The sequence below is a fragment of the Anolis sagrei genome, chromosome 7, assembly GCF_037176765.1.
Source record: "Anolis sagrei isolate rAnoSag1 chromosome 7, rAnoSag1.mat, whole genome shotgun sequence".
In the NCBI taxonomy this organism is placed as follows: Eukaryota; Metazoa; Chordata; class Lepidosauria; order Squamata; family Dactyloidae; genus Anolis; species Anolis sagrei.
Window position 1 is genome coordinate 29,621,503 of NC_090027.1, and position 22,525 is coordinate 29,644,027.

Here is a 22,525-nt window from a genome sequence, read left to right on the forward strand (position 1 = left end):
CCTGCATCTATGGCAAGCATCCTCAGAGGTAGTGAAGTCTGTTGGAACTATGTGAGAACACAGAAATACTGGACCACTTTCACAACCACCATGTCAGACTACACAGAGAAGCCACTGAAATACACAAGCATGTGGAGAATTTCAACAGAAAGGAGGAAACAATGAAAATGAACAAAATCTGGCTACCAATATTAAAAAAAACTCTAAAATTGCAACAGCAAAACAACAGAGAGGAAACAAACAAGGACATCTAATTACTTCTCAACAAAAGTTTGCTCCAGGCACAGTCAGGCCATTGTATGCTAATCCAGGTGGTCAATTGAAACATTCACACCTAGCTCCAGCAGACAAGAGTCCTTTGTCTCACCCTGGTCATTCCACAGATATATAAACCCTTTTTCCTAGTTCCAACAGACCTCACTACCTCTGAGGATGCTTGCCATAGATGCAGGTGAAACGTCAGGAGAGAATGCCTCTAGACCATGGCCTTAGAAGCAAATCTTATCCAAAGGAGCTATTTCCCAATCATGGTGAAATAATGGGTTATTTCTCATTCTGTTCTTGTTCTCCTTTCTACCTATTAAGAGAGGTAGAATAAGTAACATTTAGACTAATCTAACTAACATGAAAGCTGATTAAAATGCTAATCAAGGTGGTCAGTTGAAACATTCACACCTTGCTCCAACAGACAATAGTTCTTTGTCCCACCCTGGTCATTCCACAGATAGATAAACCCACTTTCCTAGTTCCAACAGACCTCACTACCTCTTGAGGATGCTTGCCATAAATGCAGGTGAAACATCAGGAGAGAATGCCTCTAGAACATGGCCATATAGCGCAAAAAAACGTACAACAACCCAGTGATTCTGGCCATGAAAGCCTTTGACGATACATGAAAGCTGATCTCAGAAGCTAAGCAGGGTTAGCCCTTGTTAGTACTTGGAGACTACTAAGGAGTATCAAGTGTTATTGGCTATATTTTAGAGAAAGGAAGTGGAAAATCTACCCCTTAGTGTGTGTTTTTTGTTCCTTTCCTTGCCTAAGAAAACCTGATGTCAACAGGCTGCTTGAACGTGCACTCACATGGACCAGAAGCTGATTTGCTTTCATGTAAAATAGTGGTTCTCAACCTGTGGGTCCCCAGGTGTTTTGGCCTCCAAGAAATCCCACCCAGTTTCCCACTCCAAGAAATCCCACTCCAAGAAATCCCACCCAGTTTACCAGCTGTTAGGATTTCTGGGAGTCGAGGGCCAAAACATCTGGGGACCCACAGGTTGAGAACCACTGATGTAAAACAAGACTTGTGACATGCTGTCTTTTTGAGGTAGTGTGAGCTGAGCAAGCCATTTGTATGCATCAGATGCTGTTATAATGGGAGCAAGCCTACTTCCATTTTTTGTGTGGATGGGGAGTTCTGTTTGAGCCTGAAGATCAAGCAGATAGGAGGTTATGGTGGCAGCAACATCACCAATATCAGCAGCAACAATCATAGCACTGAGGCAGTCCCTTGGTGCCATGATTTGCCATAGAAAATGTAAAACAGTTTGGATTCCAAGAATCACATCTGCCTACATCTTAGGCAGCAAATGAGCAGTGGCAATTGTCCAGAGTGCTGCATGCCTATTGTCTTGCTCGGGGCAGATCCAGAAAAGTCCCATTAGCAAACAGGGGGGATGAGATGTATAGAGTAGGATGCTGGATTTGCTCCATGTTTTGCTGAGCATTTTAAAGGATCTAGCCAAGAGTCCAAACTCTGCTACCAAAATAGTTTGTGGAGAGCTCCTCAAAAGTTTTGACTAAGACTGGATCCACTCCTGCAAAATAATCCATCATTTGCTTCCATCCTGGTGCTGTTGGAACATATGATGTCCCTCTATTTTAAAGTGGAATTACTACTATATATTTTTAATATTTCTTAAAAACCCCTCCCTTTTCCTCTTCAGTTTCTAGCGCAAAAATGTTTTCATAATGTTTCCTGCATGGGTCAATGAAGGGAGAAGGATCGGGAGAATGGATGTACCTATCATGGGAGGTTATGGAAAGATTGCTCAGAAGAGGCTTGCCATTGCCTTGCTCTGAAGCTGTGTGATTTGCCATGGAAACCCACTAAGTGACCTTGCTCAAGCCATATTATCCTAGCATAATAATGAGGAAGGGAGGAGGAGGAGAAAAAGAAAGGATGTAGCAGCATCATTAAGGCTCACTCATTTTTATTTTTGTATGAGCTTTCAATGATATAAAGTTAAACCCACTTCTTTGGATGCAATACTGGGTGATAGCCAGGTCTTAGTATAAACCACATCTTTACAGTGGGATAGAATATAACAGAATCCAGAAAGGTGCCAATCTTGCCCAATGCCATTTTCTAAGGGCTGAGCAAGGTGATACAGGTATCTCGGATGTTTACATTTAGTGTTGATCCATAAAACAATACATGTGATTAACAAAAATCAGTTTCCTTGGATTCAAGCCCTTCTCTGAGAATATTCTTACTCTTCCATGTGCAGTAGCAAGGTCTCTTGTATTAACACATGTAGTGTGCCCTGAAGCTGTTGTCTTTGTTTATGACTGTGCTAATGGGTTGGAATTTGTGAATAGAATTTATTTCAGCTGTTTATCTTTTTTAGTCTTTATTTGTAGTTTCCCTGTTCAAGGACTGAAACCTTTAAATCCCATCCTATATATCCAGAAAGGTTGAATGTTCTGCAACTTTGGTTTTTTGGTTTTTTCTTTATGTCAGGAGTGACTTGAGAAACTGCAAGTCGCGTCTGGTGTGAGAGAATTGGCCATCTGCGAGGACGTTGCCCAGGAGACATCTTGGTGTTTTGATGTTTTACCATCTTTGTGGGAGGCTTCTCTCATCTCCCTGCATGGGGAGGTAGAGCTGACAGAGGGACCTCATCCACAGTCTCCCCAGATACAAACATTAGACCTGCTGATCTTCAGTCCTGCCGGCACAAGGGTTTACCTATTGGGTGGTGTTGCAATTACTAATGTCAGCTGGAAGTTCCCATCCCTGTGGGGCACTTTGAGCTTGAATAACCCTGGCAAGTATTCAGCATAAACTATTTGTTAAGTATAGAATTCTACTGAGCTTAACTAAGAAATATCTCCTAGCCACTAGGCTTGGGTGATCCAAAAAAAGAAGAAGTTCAAAACTCGTTTTGGATGACGATTCAATTTTGAAATGATTTCCTATAATTTTCTTGAAAAAAAGATTGGAAATATCAGGAAATCCGAATCGCTTCATTAATGGAAGGTGCCCCTCCCTCCAGAACCATTAAAATCTCGCAGTTTCCCTTCCTTCCCTTGCGGGGAGCTGTGATGCAGAGGGACAAGGCAGGCGTGGCTAAGCACAGATTTTAAAACTAACCTCGCAGTTTCCCTTCCTTGGGTGGCAACGAACGGTGATGGATTGCTGTTCACTTCTTACCCACGCCCACCTCGTCCCTCTTTGCATCACCGAGGCAAAGATGGACGAGTTGGGCATGGGTAAGAACAGCTCTTCCTGAAGGCCACTGGGGGCATGGCTTTCAGGAAGAGCTGTTCTTAGCCACACCCACCTCGTCCCTCTTTGCATCGCTGATGCAAAAAGGGACAAGGTGGGTGTGGGTGAGAAGTGAACAGCTCTTCCTGAATGCCACTGGGGGCATGCAAAGCCACATCCGAAAATAATTCCAAACAATGGGGAAGTTGTTTCAGTTCGGAATTGCTCCTCCCACTATTCCTGCATGGCTCAAAATTGGATCAAAAGGTAATTAAATCTGAATTAATTACTATTTTAGAAACTTACGAACGAACTTACCCAAGCCTACTAGCCACCCACCCTGATCTAATGGAAACCTCTTTCAGTTATGCCACAATCACAAGTAGAATAGGCCTGCTTCACCTAATGTAGCTGATTCCCAGTAAAATAACTTGGGCAGGGAGTGGGGATTGTGGCACTAATGTCACAATTACGACTAAGTCACAGTTGTAAATGCAGAAAAGCTACAGACGAGTAAAACTATTTGCGATTCCTTTGTAGCCATGATTGTGACACTGCTACCACAATCTCTAACCAACCTATACTTCACTAAAAAAGAAAAAAAATAGTCCCAGTCCCCAACAGGGCCATTGTCCTGTATGCCTGTTGACTTGTACTCTCAGAATCAAACTTTAAGCAAAATCATTGTCTCATTCCCTTTGAGCTCCTAGGCTTCAATCAAAGGGAGACAATTCAGTACCTTGGACAGATCATTTAGACATTAAACCAGACTAGTTTCACCACCCCAATGATATCAGACTTCTAATTCCTGCCATTTTCCCATCTCTACGATACCCCAGATTTCGGGCATGGAGAATTATGCTGCCTATTCAATGTTGATGTGTATTGAGTAAGATTCTGGAAACAAAGCATGTCACAAAAGGCATACCTCTTTCTCTAAAGATGCCTGTGCATAAAGGGGAGGGTGGAATCTCAGAGAAAAAAACATTGTTTTCCAAGAAATTTCAGCACTGCTTTGTTTTATACGAATTACCTGATTCCAATCAGTGGCATCGAGCAGGGAGAGTTAATATTTGAATATTGAAAATACACTTGGAATATCTTTATTAGGCATAGATCAATACAAAATAGAAATCAAATAAAACAGAGCGTCTCCATTTTTCAATAATTGATTTTATATTAACACATATTGTATGGTCACTCAATAAATGCATAGCAGGATAATATTTCAATATCACATTATCTAGAGATTCTATAACAAATTAAGTTAATTCCTATTCTGCCCACTAGGTTATGCCTCATATAGTTTAAACAGTGGAATCCAGTTCTTATAAATTTCAGAACACAGTTCTCTCTGGATGTGGTAATGTGACATAGTACATGAACACAAATGTTACAGCTCATAATTTTAACTGCTGTGGTTTTTAAGTCTTTTAATGTCTAGGTAAAACACTTTTAATGGAGAGTGTGACCGGCTCCCACACATATGAACACAGTGATTTGTTTCATATATAATAACCTCCATTTGAAAACAATGTTCTTGGTTTAAGACCATGCATTGTGCCAGCTTTTTCTATCCTTTCCCCCACTCAACCTCTACATGACTGACTCCAATAAACAAATATCTTGTCAAACCTCAGCCTCATATGGCATGTCATAGAAGGAGGAGGAGGAGGAGGAGGAGGAGGAGGAGGAGGAGAATCATCATCATCATCATCATCATCATCATCATCATCATCATCATCATCATAGAGTTGGAAGAGACCTCATGGGCCATTCAGTCCAACCCATTTTGCCAAGAAGCAGGAAAATCACATTCAAAGCACCCCTGGCAGATGGCTATTCAGCCTCTGTTTAAAAGCCTATAAAGTAGGAGCCTCCACCACACTCTGGTGTAGAGAGTTCCACTGCTGAACAGCTCTCACTGTTAGGAAGTCCTTCCTAATGTTCAGCTGGAATTGCCTTTCCTATAGTTTGAGGCCATTGTTCCACGTCTAGTCTCCAAAGCAGCAGAAAACAAGCTTGCTCCCTGGTCTCTATGTGGACTAAGAAATTTGTAGTTAATTAAGTCAAATAAGATTTTGCATTAAGTTCTCTCTCTCCTCCTTCCCCCCACCCCAGTAATTACAATCATTTCATACCTTGGATCTATATATTGGTTTGTAAAAGCTCCCCTATTTGAGTGACCAATAACAATATGCTTCATTGCTAACATTTGCATTGAATCAAACTCAGCTTATATCAACTCTATGAATGAGAGATGTCCAAAACTCTAGTCATCAATTGCCCTGCTCAGGCCTTGCTTGAATCTGTGCATTTGTTCTCTCCCTCTTTTCCCACAGCCTTTCAAATTAGCAAGCAGTTTTGTCTTTTCCAACAAACCAAATCTTCTCATGATATGTCCAAAATGGGACAGACTCAGTCTAATCATATTTGCTTCTACTTAGAGTTCAAACTTGATTTGCTAATAATCTATCTATATAAATAGATAGGGGATTAACATAACTCAAAAACTACTGGACGAATTGACACCAAATTTGGACAGAATACGCCTAACAACCCAGTGAGTGACCATCACGCAAAAAATTGATTTTGTCATTTGGGAGTTGTAGTTGCTGGGATTTATAGTTCACCAACAATCAAAGAGCATTCTGAACTCCACTAATGATGGAATTGAACCAAACTTGGCACACAGGACTTCCAGCCAAAAGCACTAGAAGGTTTTGGTGGGCATTGACCTTTAGTTTTGGAGTTATAGTTTACCTACACCCAGAGAGCACTGTGGACTCAAACAATGATGGATCTGGATCAAACTTGGCGTGGATACTCCATATGCCCGAATATGAACACAGATGGGATTTGGGGAAAATAGGCCTTGACATTTGGGAGATGTAGTTGCTGGGATTTATAGTTCATCTACAATCAAAGAGCATTCTGAATGCCTCCAAAGATAAAATTGTGCCAAACTTCCCATTCAGAACCCCTATGACCAACAGAAAATATTGTTTTCTGATGGTTTTGGTGACCCCTGTGACACCCCTTTATGACCTCCGCAGGGGTCCCGACCCCCAGGTTGAGAAATGCTATCTTAAACCCATCCATTCCAACTCCCTTCACCAGGGCAAGAAACATAACCAAAGCCCTCCTGACAAAGAGCCATCTTAAAAAGCCATAAAAAGAAAAAGAAAGAAACCCACCACATTACAACACATGCGCAAAACCACACACACACATACACATTTGTGTATATATACACAAATATATACACACACATATACACATATTTATATAAACAACACATATACATAGACTGGGCCACAGCAATGTGTGGCAGGAGATGGCTAATAATTTGCTACCGGACCCAATTCAAGGTGCTGGTCTTGGCCTACAAAGCCCTAAACGGTTCCGGCCCAAAATACCTTTCGGACCGCATCTTGGCCTACGAGCCCACGAGGACCTTGAGATCGTCTGGGGAGGCCCTTCTCTCGATCCCGCCTGCATCACAGGCACGGCTGGCGGGGACGAGGGAGAGGGCCTTCTCGGTGGTGGCCCCCCGGCTGTGGAACACTCTCCCGGCACACATCAGACAGGCGCCCTCCCTCATGTCCTTTCGAAAAAGCCTTAAGACCTGGCTGTTCGAGAGGGCATTTAATTAAGTGCTAAGCAACAACATTACGGTAATGAGAACTGGAATGGTATAAGGAAGATGAGACTGGCTATGATTCTACTAAGAGACGAAGCGGATTTTTATGTAGTTTGTATTTGTCGTATAGTTATATGTTATTGATACTGGCCTTTGTAACTGTCTTTTTATGTGTACTGTACACCACCATGAGTCGCCCGTAAGGGCTGAGAATGGCGGTTAATAAGTGCATCAAATAAATAAATAAATAATAATAATAATAATAATAACAACAACAACAACAACAACATAACAAGACACATTTACTTGTCATTTTAGCAACCCGCAGCTACATTTTTTCTCTCTCTATCATCACATTTCAAATGAGTTGATTTTCCTCCTGCCAACTGACTTCTAGTTGCAATAAATTATTATTACTTGTGTCAATACATATACTGTCATTTTGAAGTAATTCAAGCTAATTTGCCATATATGATTTGTTAGTTAGTAGTTATTTATTCCACATCTTTCCTCCAATGAACACACATTGATCTGTGATCACCCAGTGAACGTTATGGTTTACTAGGGTTATTGGACCAGGCTTTCTCAAGTTCCAATTCAAGAACTCTAACTATTATACCAGTGCCTGGCTCAACAGTAGTGTGTATGAAAAAGATCTTGGAGTCCTCGTGGACAACAAGTTAAACATGAACCAATAATGTAATGCGGCAGCTAAAAAATCCAATGGGATTGTGGCCTGCTTAACTAGGAATCTAGTGTCTAGATCCAGGGAAGTCACGCTAACGTTCTTTTCTGCCTTGCTCAGACCACAACTGGAATACTGTGTCCAATTCTGGGCACCACAATTGAAGAGAGATATTGACAAGCTGGAATGTGTCCAGAGTCGGGCAACTAAAATGATCAAGGCACTGGAGAACAAGCCCTACAGGGAGTGGCTTAGGTAGTTGGGCATGTTTCGCCTGCAGAAGAGAAGGCTAAAAGGAGACATGATGCCCATGTATAAATATGTAGGGAGGAGGGAGGAAGCTTGTTTTATGCTGCCCTGGAGACTAGAAGGCAAAACAATGGATTCAAACTACAAGAAAGGAGATTGCATCTGAACATGAGGAAGAACTTCCTAACTTTGAAAGCTGTCCAGCAGTGAAACTCTCTCTCTGCTCTGGAGTGTGGTGGAGGCTCCTTCTTTGGAGGCTTTTAAACAGAGGCTGGATGGCCATCTGTCAGGGGTGCTTTGGCTGCGATTTTCCCTTCTTCTTTGCAGGAGGTTGGATTGGATGGCCCACGAGGACTCTTCCAACTCTATGATTCCATAATTCTATGATTCTATACCACATTGTCTCGCTTTACTAACATGTTGTTCTTTAAAGTTTGATCAAGCTGAAGTCTATAATTTCTTCATGGAATGACTAAGAAGTATGGCAGCAGCTACAACATTTTTATGTCCATAATGTCTTCAGTTTCTTTTAGTACACATGGATGCAGTCTAGGCCAGCGGATATAGTTTCCATTCCATTTGATTCCACTGAGCATGCTAAGCATGTGCTCTTATTTCTCAAATTTACAGGGACCTGAAAGTCCTTCAGTTTGGGTTTTCATGTGGAATGTTGCAATTAACTCATGTTCTGCCCAGCTCTTTCCCTTGCTCCCTCTCAGTTTCTAGTTTCTTCTGGGATGCAGAGAGTCTTATCTTGGCAGGAGATAAATCACACACAGCAAATTGTTCTGGAGTTTAACATCCTGTAATGGTGAACAGGAAAGTGGCTGGCTCAGCACGCTAAGTAGAGATCTGCTGATAGTGAGTCTTCAGCATACAGTCCGATGTCCGGCTAAATACGTGTGCCAGCAATGGCTTCTTCCTATAGAATATTTGAAAGAGCAAAAGCAATGCAGTGACATTTCATGGAAGTCTTTCTTTTTTCTAGTCTTGGCATTTCTGCTGGGTGTACATCTCTCTCTCTCTCTCTCCCCCCCCCCCCCCCTTTCCAACCAATTATCGGATGCACATGTTCACTACTGGCTACAGTTCCCTGCATTTCTCATTTCTTCCCAGTGGGATCTCTTTACTCCCAGTTTCGAAGCTTCTGCTCTGATGTAGACTTGACTGTGTCCTTGGTGTCAAGATGGGAAGCTACTCAAATAGCAGGCAGACTGAATCTTAACATTCCTGGCAGCATTTCAACCCCTTCAACAAGTTGCATTTTTCCATGGCATCTAAGTGGAAGGAGTATCCCCAAGCTTGTGTGCTTGAATATGCTTGGGGCCATGAAAACTGACAAGTGGGCATCCCGTGCATGTAATTGGAAGTGTGACTCTGTATGTGCATCATTTGTTTGGAAAACTTCCCCTTTCTCTCCTTTTTTAAAGGGCTACTGATGATGGCACCAAATTTCAGCCTGCCCAAACTTTGATATCTCTTATCCACCCTCCTGGGAATAGTCACACCAACACTGTGCATAAAATGGACTTGGAAAAAAGGAAGGAAGGCAGGGAGGGCATATAACAAGTGCCATCCAGGGAGCAGTTGGCAGTATGTAACTCCCTATAGTGTCAAAAGCCCCGAAAGAGCCAGAATGTGTCACTCAGGAGACTAGAACCAATGAATGCCTGGTAGGAGGTCTGCTCTCTTTCTCCCTATACAGGCTGGGAGTGCTGGTGCTAGGGCTTCTCCTGCCTGTGTGTTATGTGCAGGGTGGAAAAGAGAGGGGGAGAAAGAGGGGGAGAAAAATCAGACAACTGACTGCCTGTCCCCATCTCTCTCTCTCTCTCTGTAGCTCACTAACTCACTCTCCCTCCCTCTGCAAACATTGGATTTAAACCTACTCAGAATTCAGCACAGAGGAAAGCGGCAAGCCGAACCGCTTCAGACTACTGCAGCTCCTCAAGATGTATCATCCTGCTTGCTGGATCGTCTTCACGGTCACAACTGCCCTGTTCTTCATCCCAGGTATGTCACACAGAGGAGGGGAACAGTGTATCCCACTCCCCATGTATCCCAGGAAGGTGTTCTAGGGGGAGAAAACTGAGAGTGGGGTGGGGAAGGGAGGAGGATGGAAAACACTGGGCATGCCAAGGATGCAGACCTGACGCTTTTTGCCCAGATGTGTGTATTATTGTTGTTCTAATCTAATTACAGCTACTTTGTGGCAGAGTGCTGTCAGATTTAGAAAGCAGGGAATATGTGGACATTAGAGCCGGTGCTTCGTCCTGCAGAGGTGCCTCGGCTTTCTCCCACAGGGAACGTGTGCTGGCTTCGGACAGTCGCTGCTCTTGAGCAGAATAGGGAGGGGACAGGACTTTCATTAGGGACTGTCTGTACGGTGAACATTCGAATGCATAGATGTGTGTGTGTGCAAAAAGAGGTGGAGACAAGAACACTTCTCAGAAACATTTCTTTCTTCCTTCATTTTCTGACATCCCCCCATTCTAGATCATTGGAAAGGGAAGGGAATGCTTTCCCATCCAAGTTCAACACCTTGGTCTTTTTTCTTATCTCATTTCCCTACACTACAGAAAACTGTTTTCCTTCTTGTGTTCTGTATTGACACAGGAAGCGACTTTTACACAGTGGTAGTAATTGGAGTGATATTCATCTTAATTCTCACTTACTCCCCGCCCCCCTCAAAAAAAAAAAAACCTGGACAAAGAATAAAAAAATAAATTGGCTCCAACAGCTACCTGTTTGGGCAGCATGTTGCATGGTCAGAAACCCAGACCAGGTGTTCTGAGTTTTCTTGTTTCCACGAGGTTTCATCATTGGCTGAGATCATGGCAATTCTTGGATACTTTAGGATCACTCAGTGTCTCTTCCTGAAAATTCAAGTCTGAATAGGTTTATTGTAGCTTGGCGCTAACTGGCTCTGAGCTCTGCAGACAGGCGCTCACTGTGGGTAGCTGAATACGAAATTGAACATCTGTCCCAATATAAAATGGATAAGGAGTGTGGGGGAGGTGGGGAGGGAGGAATGACTGGAAAGGGTTTCATGGGGAAAAGAGTGAAACACCCCCCCCCCCCCAAAGACAACCTGAATGAGTGTCTTAATCTTGCAATGTCCAATCAAGTGGCTTCAATAGCTGTTATTGCTGAATTTTAAAAACAAAGTGTAATGTTGTGTTTGGCATTTGGGGGATCAATGCATTCACAAGCATGTATGATATCTTATATGTCTATCTAATATGTCTATCTGTTATACAGACTTTTGAATGCAAGCCTGACAACAGTTTTCTCTGTGCTGGAGGAAGGCTTGGTATGAGACATAGCTAAGCTTGTGTGCATTTGCTACCTGTGTTAATTACAGCTTTCACCAGAGGTTGGAAGGATGGAATGACTGGTCCACTAGGGCAGTAGGGGGCCTTTCTCTATTACCTAGATGCAACAAGCACTAGAATTAAACCCAGCATCATGCCACCTTGAATCTCACTTTGAGATAAAGGCAGAATAGGTTTCTGTTCTAGTCTCTGGAGCAGCACAAAACAATCCGACTCCATCTTCTTCATGACAGTCCTTCAGATATTTAAAGCTAGCTATGATATCACCTCTGAGTCTTCTGTCCTCCATTCTAAACATATCCAGATCCCAAAGTTGTTCCGCATAAGACTTGGTTTCCAGACCTTTCATCATCTTGGTTACCCTTCTCTGCACACATTCAAGCTTTTCACTATCCTTCTTGAACTCTGGTGTCCACAATTGCATGCAACATCCCAGGCGATGTTTTGTTGATACAGCCCAGGATAGCATTAGCTTTTTCCGCCTGCTGTGTCACACTGTTGACCCACATTTAGTGTGTGGTCTACTAAGACCTAGCCTCTTCTTCAGGCATCTCTTCACCCCACCCACACTCTAAGTCATTGCAGACTGTGGTTGGTTTCCACTTGGAGCTCACCATACCCCCACCATATGTCTTTAACCCCGCCATACCCCTAACCTATAGGAAAGGTGGTCCTTTTTACCTACCCTTCAATTAGACAGATAGTAACTATGGGGATTCTAGACTAGGATGACTTATAGTCAATAGTTGAGTACAATGGGAAAACAAGTTAAATCCTGTGATAAGGATCTCTTGGCTAATAGATCTCCAGACTTGCTCATCACTTTGTGAGACAGAGGGGTGGGGAAAGAAATTATCTTTTAGACCAGCCCAGGGCAAAATACATCCTTCCTCATCCTTCAAGTCATGGGAATTGAAGAGTGGGGTCTTTTTGGAAGGCCCTTTGTAGTAAATAATGATCTATATCTACCCATTATCTATGATGGGCTAAGTTGATAGTAGGAAATGATTCCCTGCCTCAGTGGAAGGCTGAACCATGGCAGTTCTTTCTACGGATATTGGGCCCATTTGGATTACACAATTATATCACTGTTATTTTACTTTAAATGTTATGGTCTTGTCCTATGGAATCCTGGGATTGGCAATTTAGGGTGGGGCATCTTGAGACCTCAACCAGAGAGCTCCAATGCCACACCAAACTACCATCCCCAGGATTATATAGTATGGAACCATAGCAGATAAAGAAAAATAACAGTAATACAGTTAGTTGGTAGGGAAAGGCAGGGAGCATGAAGGAATAGAGGTCTTCTTCTTCTTCCTGTTCATTTTTTCCTCTCACTTATCTACAAAAGAAGTTCTAGCATTCCATCTTCTGTGCATAATGCACCAAGAGATTGCAAGCCATTATGGAGAACTGGTCACAATTTTCTAATAATACTTTTTCTCTGACATCTTGATAATGAAACTCTTCTTAAGTCAAAATGGTGCTTATTTCAAAAGCCACACTGGAGACACCACTTCTGGATAATGTTAGAATATGAAGGGTTTTGGCACAGGTGTGTACAACTACACTAGTCTTTTGAGAAATTCCATTTTAGGACAATTCGGAAGGTATATATTTTAGCACAATTCAAAAAATACAGATATATATGATTACAGTATGGTGTGGTGGAGGAATCTTATTTTACTATGAATACAAAACTGAAGTCTCTTGGTCTCAAAGCTCTGGAGGGGGGTTTGAAAATAATGTCATTTTAGCTACCTTTTGCCTTGTCTTCCTGTAAACAGCAAAACATCTTTCAATATAATATTGACAGTATGAGCCATAGAATTATAGAATTATAGAATTATAGAATCAAAGAGTTGGAAGAGACCTCATGGGCCATCCAGTCCAACCCCCTGCCAAGAAGCAGGAATATTGCATTCAAAGCACCCCTGACAGATGGCCATCCAGCCCCTGTTTAAAAGCTTCCAGAGAAGGAGCCTCCACCACACTCCGGGGTAGAGAGTTCCACTGCTGAACGGCTCTCACAGTCAGGAAGTTCTCCTCATGTTCAGATGGAATCTCCTCTCTTGTAGTTTGAAACCATTGTTCCATTGCATCCTAGTCTCCAGGGAAGCAGAAAACAAGCTTGCTCCCTCCTCCCTGTGGCTTCCTCTCACATATTTATACATGGCTATCATATCTCCTCTCAGCCTTCTCTTCTTCAGGCTAAACATGCCCAGCTCCTTAAGCCACTCCTCATAGGGCTTGTTCTCCAGACCCTTGATCATTTTAGTTGCCCTCCTCTAGACATAAACTAGACTATAGTGGAGCTTAGGCAAGTGAGCGCCAATGCCTCAGTCTCCCCATCTGCAGTATAGGGATGGTAGCATCTGATCAGCCTGCTCTATAAGGTGATTGATAAGGATTACTGCATTGATAGGTTTGAACAAAAAACCCCTCAATTTTTGCAAATAGTGAAATATGTATATTGTGCTTTCACTTGGTAAATTTGTGAACCAGCTAGTTGGCCCTTTATCATTAGTGAAATTGAAACTTAGAATCTTTGTGTTATTGTCCCTAGGCTCATAAGTATGGCATGTTTTAAATATTTCTAGGGACGTTGTTGTTGTTGATTCATCCAGTCACTTCCAACTCTTGGACCTCATGAACCAGCCCACACCAGAGTTCCCTGTCGACCGTCACCACCCCCAGCTCTTCAAGGTCAAGCCAGTCATTTAAAGGATTCCATCCATCCATCTTGCCCTTGGTCGGCCCCTCTTCCTTTTTCCTTCAATTTTCCCCAGTATCATTGTCTTCTCTAAGCTTTCCTGTCTTCTCATTATGTGGCCAAAATACTTCTAGGGACGAGTTGTTGATTATTCAGCAAGCTTCTCCTCCACCCAATTCATCTCCTTCCAGTCAGGAGACCTCCAGATATGTTGGACTACACATGCTGTAAAGGTCTTGCTTGAGGATGATGGAAGTTGTAGCCCCATACGATCCTGTGGGGATAAGCTACTCTAATTCCCATTATATGTGGAACCACTGCCCCTTGCCCATTGTTTCAGAGACTAACTTCTCCTCCTCCTGTCATTTCAGTCATGGCTGGAATTTTGTTTGAGGCAAATGAAGTATGAAGGAAACAGGCTTTTAAGAGGTGTGAGAAGAGTGAAAGGAAGTTGGACGGTTCATACAGAAAATACCTCTGCAAAGTTATTATTAGCCTTAATGGCTTCATTGTGGTCCCTCCCCTGCATTCCTCAGTTAATAATTATCTTCCTTTTTCTGTTTGGATGGTGCTTTTAGTTCCCCCTTTCCCAACAGGGACTTGTATTTTCCTCCCTGCCAATTTAGATGTGCAGAATTTAAAGACCTGGAAGGTTAATGCAATAATGAAACCCTAAATCATCTAGGCGCATGGAGAAAAAAAAGTACCTTACACTTTGCAACTGTGTGAAGACAAGAGATGTTGTCATTGTGGACCATTTTTGAGGCTAATTCTTTTCATGTTGGGAATCTTTGAGGGAGAGAAATTGACTTGCCCAAAGCAATGGATTTTCAGGCAGAGTATCTCTGGTAATGGGAAAATCAATGGATTGCAACTGAAATTTAAGGAGTAATAGGATGATAAGGAATATTTGGTCAGGAATGGATATTTTCACAGTTGATGTGTGGTATGCAAATTTTCCATTATATGGTGCATATACAACATAAGGTCCCAGGTTCAATTGATGTAAATTTCAGTTATAGCATCACATGACTCAATGCTTTCAGATACCTTCCTTTGAGATATAATGGAGAACATCTTCCAGTCAGAACAGGTAATGCTGTAATAAATGAATTTGTGTCTTCATAAGGAAACTTCATATTCACACAGCTTTTGCTTTTACTACATCTACTAAGCTTATCCAATTTACAGTGTAACAATTACCTTGTTGATCCAGTCCAAATGGTGGTCTTAAACTAGGATTTTGCTTCCATTGCAGTCAAAAAGATCTCTCAGAGTGCTCAACAGAGATCCCAAAGAGATAGCCTTCCTCTCCAGATATCAAACAAACAAACTGTGTCATGAATGCATATTCCTTTAAGCCAGCTCTTGAAATTTAGCTCCCTTGAGTTGTCCAAGACAGCTCCTGTCTTTCCTGTGAATAGCAATGATGACAGATGTCTATGAAGTGGTCTACTAAAAATTCTAGTAAGTGACAAATGTATGGAAAATCGAGAAAGGCTGGTGTTTCCAGTTACAGCAGAGGAAATAAGGTGGTCCAGAGTGCTTTAAAGGTGCTTCCTGTTACCTTGTTGGAAATAAATATAAACTGTCACTTTGGAAAGTGTGGAAAAGTGTTATGATTGACATTCTACAGCCAGTTTTTGTGCTCTGTTGTATTAGCTCAAAAGGTAGCCAGTTGCCACCACATTTTCTTGTGTTCTTCAAGAGGAAAGTCATATTATCCATTCTAGTGAAGTCCCTGATGCTTCCATTGAGCGGCATATCAGTGACAGGAGGAATGAGATATAAACTCAGTTCTTTACCTCTCGGAGGTTTCTCTGTTTTGCTTTCTACTGCACTTACAGGATGCCTAGCTGTGACATGAATAAACACCTCTCAAAATCAGAATGGTCTTTAAATATAAAAGCTTTGGAGATGTGCGCCACTTGTTCAAGAATAGGGAGATTCCAGACTTGGAAATCATTAACACAGATGCAATCCTTTGATAAAATTATGTTCCTAGATATTAAGGTAGACTGTCTACCAAGCAAATAATCTAATTTTCTAATGGGTTAGTCTGGATATTTTACTAATCCTAATTTCAGATATTCTTTCATCTTGAGTATTGTGTTTCAGCTTCCAGCATGCAATGCAAGTAGTGTATTAGGTTTGTTTGGTTTTTTTCTGTCAGGAGTGACTTGAGAAACTGCAAGTCGCTTCTGGTGTGAGAGAATTGGCCATCTGCAAGAACGTTGCCCAGGGGACACCTGGATGATTTTTGATGTTTTTATCATCCTTGTGGGAGGCTTCTCTCATGTCCCCGCATGAGGAGCTGGAGCTGATAGAGGGAGTTTATCCGCCTTTCCCCGGATTCGAACCCGCGATCTGTCAGTCTTCAGTCCTGCCAGCACAGGGGTTTAACCCACTGCGCCACCGGGGGCTCCAGTGTATTAGGTGATAAATATAAAGAACTAGATGCACGCCATTTAAACACATTTCATTCAGAAGTTTTATCTGTGGTGTATAATCTGTGCAAGATTACTCATGTAAAAAAAGTCTCCGTCAGGATGTCAATCATCTAGTGATAAAAAAACAAGAACATCTGTATGTTGAACATAGTCATATTCAGACTTTTTAAAGGGGTGTGCTGTGATGTGTATTCTAATGTTTAGATTGTGCTACTTTAAAAAAAATACTTCTTACAGTCAGAAAACCATTTGCCAAGCATTTTTTAAAAATTCTACAGAGTACTGATGAATGCCAAGAAATGAGCAGACGTGGACTTGCATATATTCTTACTAATCTGCGTGAGTGTTGAAATCAACCTTGTAAGCTCTATTGTGCATCCATTGCCCATCTGAAAGTTACTGAGAAGTCATGGAGGATATATAACTTCATCAATAACCCATCCAAATGCTGGTGATGTACATCACTCTGTAATCCAGGAATTCCAACAAGTAATAGCAGCCAGTTCAAGTCAATGAGCAGACTACCTCTCTACCCATGTGACCCACACTAGAAATGCTAGCTTTCAGTCAAATTGAAATCATGCAGTTGCCTCAAGGAAATTAACAAGGATGTTAAATCTTTCAACTAGGGATGTTCAAGGATTTTCCTTCTCAGTGCCCTAGAACTTAAATGTCTTGTATCTCCTGAAGGGATATTGCATTCTCTGTGGACTTAATCAATGCAGCAAATTTCATAATTATTTCTACAAGCTGGCCATTCCTCAGGGCAGTTCTCAAAATGAAAGATTTTTTTGTCTTGTCGGAATATCAGAATGTCTGTATACAGTGTATTTACAAGTTGTTTTGGATGTATGTGGTTTCCTTGGCAAGATTTCTTTAGAGGGATTGGCCATCACCCTTCCTTGAAGTTGAGAACATGTGACTCTCCCAAGATCACACAAGGTTTTCATGGTTGAGTGCAGTGTTTTATTTATTTATTTATTTATCTATTTATTATTTAAACTTATATGCCACCACTCCCCTGGGGCTCAGAGCGGCTTACAAGAATAGCTAAAATCTAACAAAGTTTAAAAGCAATTTTAAACAATTTAAAAACAACAGTATCAAACATTAAAAGCCTGTTGAAACAGGTATGTCTTACATGCCCTGCGGAAAGCTGGTAAGTCCTGCAGGGCACGAACTTCAGGTGGCAGAGCATTCCAGACTGATGGCGCCACTGCTGTGAAGGCTCTGCATCTGGTTGCCATTAGACGCAAGGTCTTGACACTGGGGACTGTTGAACCCTTCTCTTGTGAGGTCCTAGTCTAACATTGTAGGGCTTGGAGAATTTTGTCAGTTTTGTCAAGGGTCTTACTTTAGAATTTTTTTTGAAGGGGAAGGTGTGGATTGTAGGCTTCTTGAAGACCATAAGAGTACTATTGTGTGTGGGATTCATTTATCCCATTTCTTTCATTCCTTTGTTTCTTTCAATACTTTGGGAGCACAAAAAAGGACCCCCCCCCCCAGGTACACCAATCCATTTGACATGAAAAGCAAGCAGGAGTGGGTCCTAGCTCCTGGCCTGCTTTTCGGCATCACGGTTTTAAATCATCCAGCAAACAAAAAGTAAACCCTCATTCCCTGAAAACTACTCTCCTCTTCCAGGAGGTCACCATTCTTCCTTACCTGCAAGTGGGAAAGCTCCTTAAAATGCTTTGGAGAATGTGTGGCTGGCTGGCGTGGTGTGTGCCTGCCAGTGCCTGCAGCCGAGTGCCACCTCTAGAGTAGAAAAAGCAGGTAAGAGGAAGCCTCCTTAAAATGTGCCCTGGGAAGGAGAGCCTGAGTGGGAAGTCCCATCCCGCCTCCCAATAACAGTCCAATAGAAAATGGATCTTTTGGCACCTCAGAACAAAAACAGATATCTGCCCTCCCAATTTTGGGAGACTACCAAAAAATGGAACGGGGCCCCCATCAAAAGCCATGACACAAAATGGGTCAAGGTTTACCCCAAATGCACAACCCTAAAGAGTACTATGGTCTGCAATTCCTCTGCCCTTGCTCTACAGCTGTGTTACTCAGAGTCCATGGATTAGTGTTGGTCCATAAGCCATCAGATGCCATTACTGGTGAGATTCCTGGAAAGAAATGAGCAAAAATAAATAAATAAAATAGTTCCAGTTCCTGGAAAATGCTGCAGGAAATTGCTGGATCCAATGTTGTAGTGTGCTGTTGAAGTACAGGTTGAAATGTACTGTTCTACAGTTTCTAGAGTGCTACTCAAAGGGTCATGGAATTTCCTCGTTCTGAGAGCCCGATTGATGCCAATGTTGGGATCATTTCACTGCCAACTCAAAATCTGGCATTTTATTAAAGCCAGTGGACCAAACTGATTTTATGCAAATTCTGGATGTCTGGTGGTTACAATATTTTCAGCAGTTTCAATACATTTAAATTGATAAACAGTACAAGGTATCTTTATTATTTTAAATTATTGTTGCTATTTATTGTTTTAAATTGATTTCATTGCAAACCACCACCCCAAGATCTCCATAGAGCAGGATATAAATATTTTGATATTTGTATTTTTTTCCTCTGAATATATTCAAGCAATGGTTGGTTGAGTCCCTGGATACAGAATCTGTGGATATGGAGGCTCACTATATTTCTTCACTTGTTTTAGGGATTTCTTTCACCAACTAGTTATCAATCCATGACATTTTAATGTCATTCTTTGCTGCATCTAGTTTGGTTTACTTTCATGAGTCATCTGGGGATGTTTGTTGCATAATCACCTATCTGCAGTGTACCTGTTTTCTCCTTGCAGTTGGATAATAATAGCATGTTGTTGCCGTTAGCATATCATTGATGCACATAGCAATGTAGAAAGTAACCTCAGCACTTAAAAAGGAAGTCAGGCATCTGCTTTAAGTAGGTTATAATATGAATGTTGATTGAAAGGAAATGGGAAGCGAGGCAAAGGTAAAAAGGAATGGGTGCATACCAGTAAAGTTCATTATCCACCCACCAGCTCTCACAGATCAACCTAAACATTTCATTCTGTGATGCCTGGATCGTTATATTCTCCATCTCCATCTAATTCTCCCCAATTTTATGACATCATAGGGAAGAGAATCTAGATAAATTGGACCTGACTTCTAGACAGGTGTCCTACAGAGGTAAAGCAGTACAACTCATATCTGCCCAAGCCAGAAATGATGCTGCTGAGCAGATTGAAACTCCCTTAGACTTATAGTCACTGGTTTGGGGAAAAGTCAGGTGCAAGTTTTGAAATTAAGCTTTATTTTGCAGAAATGAGGGTCATGGATAACTCTAAAACTGTGAAAGTTTATCAAAGTGTGAAGATGGTATGTCTCTTCCAGGGTTCTACAAGGCCAACTGCAATGACATATTGCAAACATAATCACAATTTAAGTTCCCAAACGTATCTTGAATAACACAGCAAACTCTATATTAAATGTGACACATTGGCAATGTCCCCAAAGTTCCAGGCATCTAATGAAGTACCAGTGCCGGATTTAATTGCATGTCTCTTCAGTCTCCATTGTTGAGTATTACTGCAACATGTGCGTACAACCTTAAAGCCCCAAATAAAAACTCATGTGTAAAGAAATTATACTGAAAAGGATTTATCCTTTTATAAAATAATAGAGTTGGAAGAGACCACACGGGTCATCCAGTCCAACTCTCGGCTATGTAGGAAAGGCACAATCAAAACAACCCTGACAGATGGCCATCCAGCCTCTGTTTAAAAGCCTTTGAAGAAGGAACCTTCTTAAATACAAAACTGAAAATTACACTATCTTATTAAAAGCAAAAAGAGACCACTCCTTTGCCCTGGCAACTACAACTCCTTTCCATTTTTCCCTTTCTTTCTGAACTCAGCCAGCAAATACCTCCTTTAGGGTTTTCTCGCACATTGGACCAAACAAATACTCATAGCATTTACATAGTTGGAGAAGGATGGGTGGAAAAGTCATTGTGGCAAGGCTGAAATTTTAATTTCTCCTATTTGAATTTTATCTTTATGTCTGTGGACAACAGGCCTTTTCCCAAACTGCCTTGTTGAGGCTTCATTTTGGAAAAGGGTGTCTTTCCTATCTCACACAATTTATATGTGACTGTGACAATGTGTATCTTGTCAATTTAGAAACCTGAAGTAGTGCCTCAGAGGGAAATGGCCTTGTAGACTGAATAAAACTGGTATTTAGGCTATTTGAAAGCTTTGAGTGGAACTTTTAAGGAGGAGAAGGACACTGCAGAGTACGTAGGAAAGGAACTCCAGTGGTTTAGCACTTTGTAAGTCAAAACCAAATTCACATCCTATGAGAATTCATCCTTTCAAGAGGATTTCTGCTTCATCTCAACTGTCTTGGGTCTTGCGAGCTCTGAAGAAGAGAGGAAGGGAAATCTCCCAGCTGTCACTGTGCCGGCATTCATGGTTGGTGCAGTGACAACCGTAGCCCATGGATTTGCTACAATGCTCACCTGCCTCACCGGGATTAATTAGTCATTTGTGGAATCCTTTGAAGATGCAAAGTGGCGAGGCTAATCTTCAACTTTGATTTCTGTCTCCTGATTTTGTTTTGTTTTTGTTTTTTTTTTTAAAAAAAATCAGGCTTCTGAGTAGGGCAGATCCCATGGGATCTTTGCTTGTCACCACCTTCATGTCTCCTGACTTATTCCCCACCTCTATGTATCTGCAAGCACATGTTTATGCAGATTTGTTGATAAGCAACATGCACCTAGTTTGCTTTATCTTTGCCCTATGAGAAAGTGCATCCCAGTGTGCCCTACCTTTGTGACTGCAGTAAGCCTGCCAGCTCTTCGCAGCTGCAATAGGATGGATTGGGGGGTATTTTTAGGGCAAAGGAACCAGAAGACACCGAAGCAAGTCCCATTGTAGGACTGAGTTCCTGCTTCTGCCAACTCAGAGTCGAATGCCAACTGCAGATGTCAGAGCTCCATAGCGACGCGGTGTGCCTTTCAGCCTGCAGAAGCTGGTGCATGGAGATTATGCAAGTCTGCATTGCCTTTGGCTCCCCCAGCTGTGTTTGTATCCTAATCAGGGTCATTCACCATGACACCAGTTAGAGCCCTGGGCAGACAGACTCACAGCAGACCACTTTGATCTGTGCTGACAGATGAGAATGCTACACATGGGGATCTGAGATCAAAAAGTCAGTTCCTTGTGGACACTTTGTTCTCTTTCACCTTGCTTTCAGTGGGGTTGTGGAGGTCAGCCTGGTCTGGCTGGAAGGTTGGCAATCTCCCAATGACTGAGGTGGAAGAAAGGATAGACAGGTTCCTTATAATGACATAGATTCATGCTTCTCTGCCAAGGTTCACAAGCAAAGTAAGGAGGAGGACCACAGATTTCCTTGTCCATCCCTTACTGTTAACATTGAGGGAGTACATTGCTAGATTGCCATCTATCCACTTGTTTTGACAGATGCATATGGAGCATCTGAGCTATTCCAGGATGCTTATTGACTTGTAGACTGTCTTAACAGGTGAACTGTCTCCTTCAAAAACTGTGTTTTTGACCTGACAGTGGATGACACAACTTCCTGCCAAAAGTAATTTGTTTATGAGCCTTTATTCTGTCTCTCTCTCTCTCTCTCTCTCTCTCTCTCTCTCTCTCTCTCAAATTCACTCCTGTGCTTGGAACAAAGAAACCAGAGCCTGTAACATTGCTTTATAATTAGTTACAGTATTTTTCAGATTATTATATCGCTTAGATTAGGTTTTAACCTAGTATTGTCTGTTCTCACTGAAAGTGTTTGGGAGCACAATCTTTCCCTTCTCTTGCCACCTGATTCTTTTTGCAGAGATCCAATTCAGAGCCTAAAGTGAAAGCTATCTTCCATCCTAGTAAATGGGTTATTAACATCGAGGGTTGTATGGGAAGCTGACAGTTAAATAGCTAAGTAAGTGACAGAACAGCCTTTGTATTTGATAACATTGTG

At 41.8% G+C, this 22,525-nt stretch overlaps 1 protein-coding gene across 1 annotated transcript in view; it reads left to right on the forward strand.

Moving 5' to 3' along the window:
* The first annotated feature begins 9,767 nt into the window (after nt 1-9,767).
* LOC132782822 (opioid-binding protein/cell adhesion molecule homolog) overlaps nt 9,768-22,525 on the forward strand; it is a 1,106,315-nt gene continuing 1,093,557 nt past the window's right edge. The window contains exon 1 of the mRNA XM_060787768.2: nt 9,768-10,074. Within this exon, the coding sequence (XP_060643751.2) occupies nt 10,014-10,074 (61 nt within the window). The 5' untranslated portion in view covers nt 9,768-10,013. The remainder of the gene's footprint in view (nt 10,075-22,525) is intronic.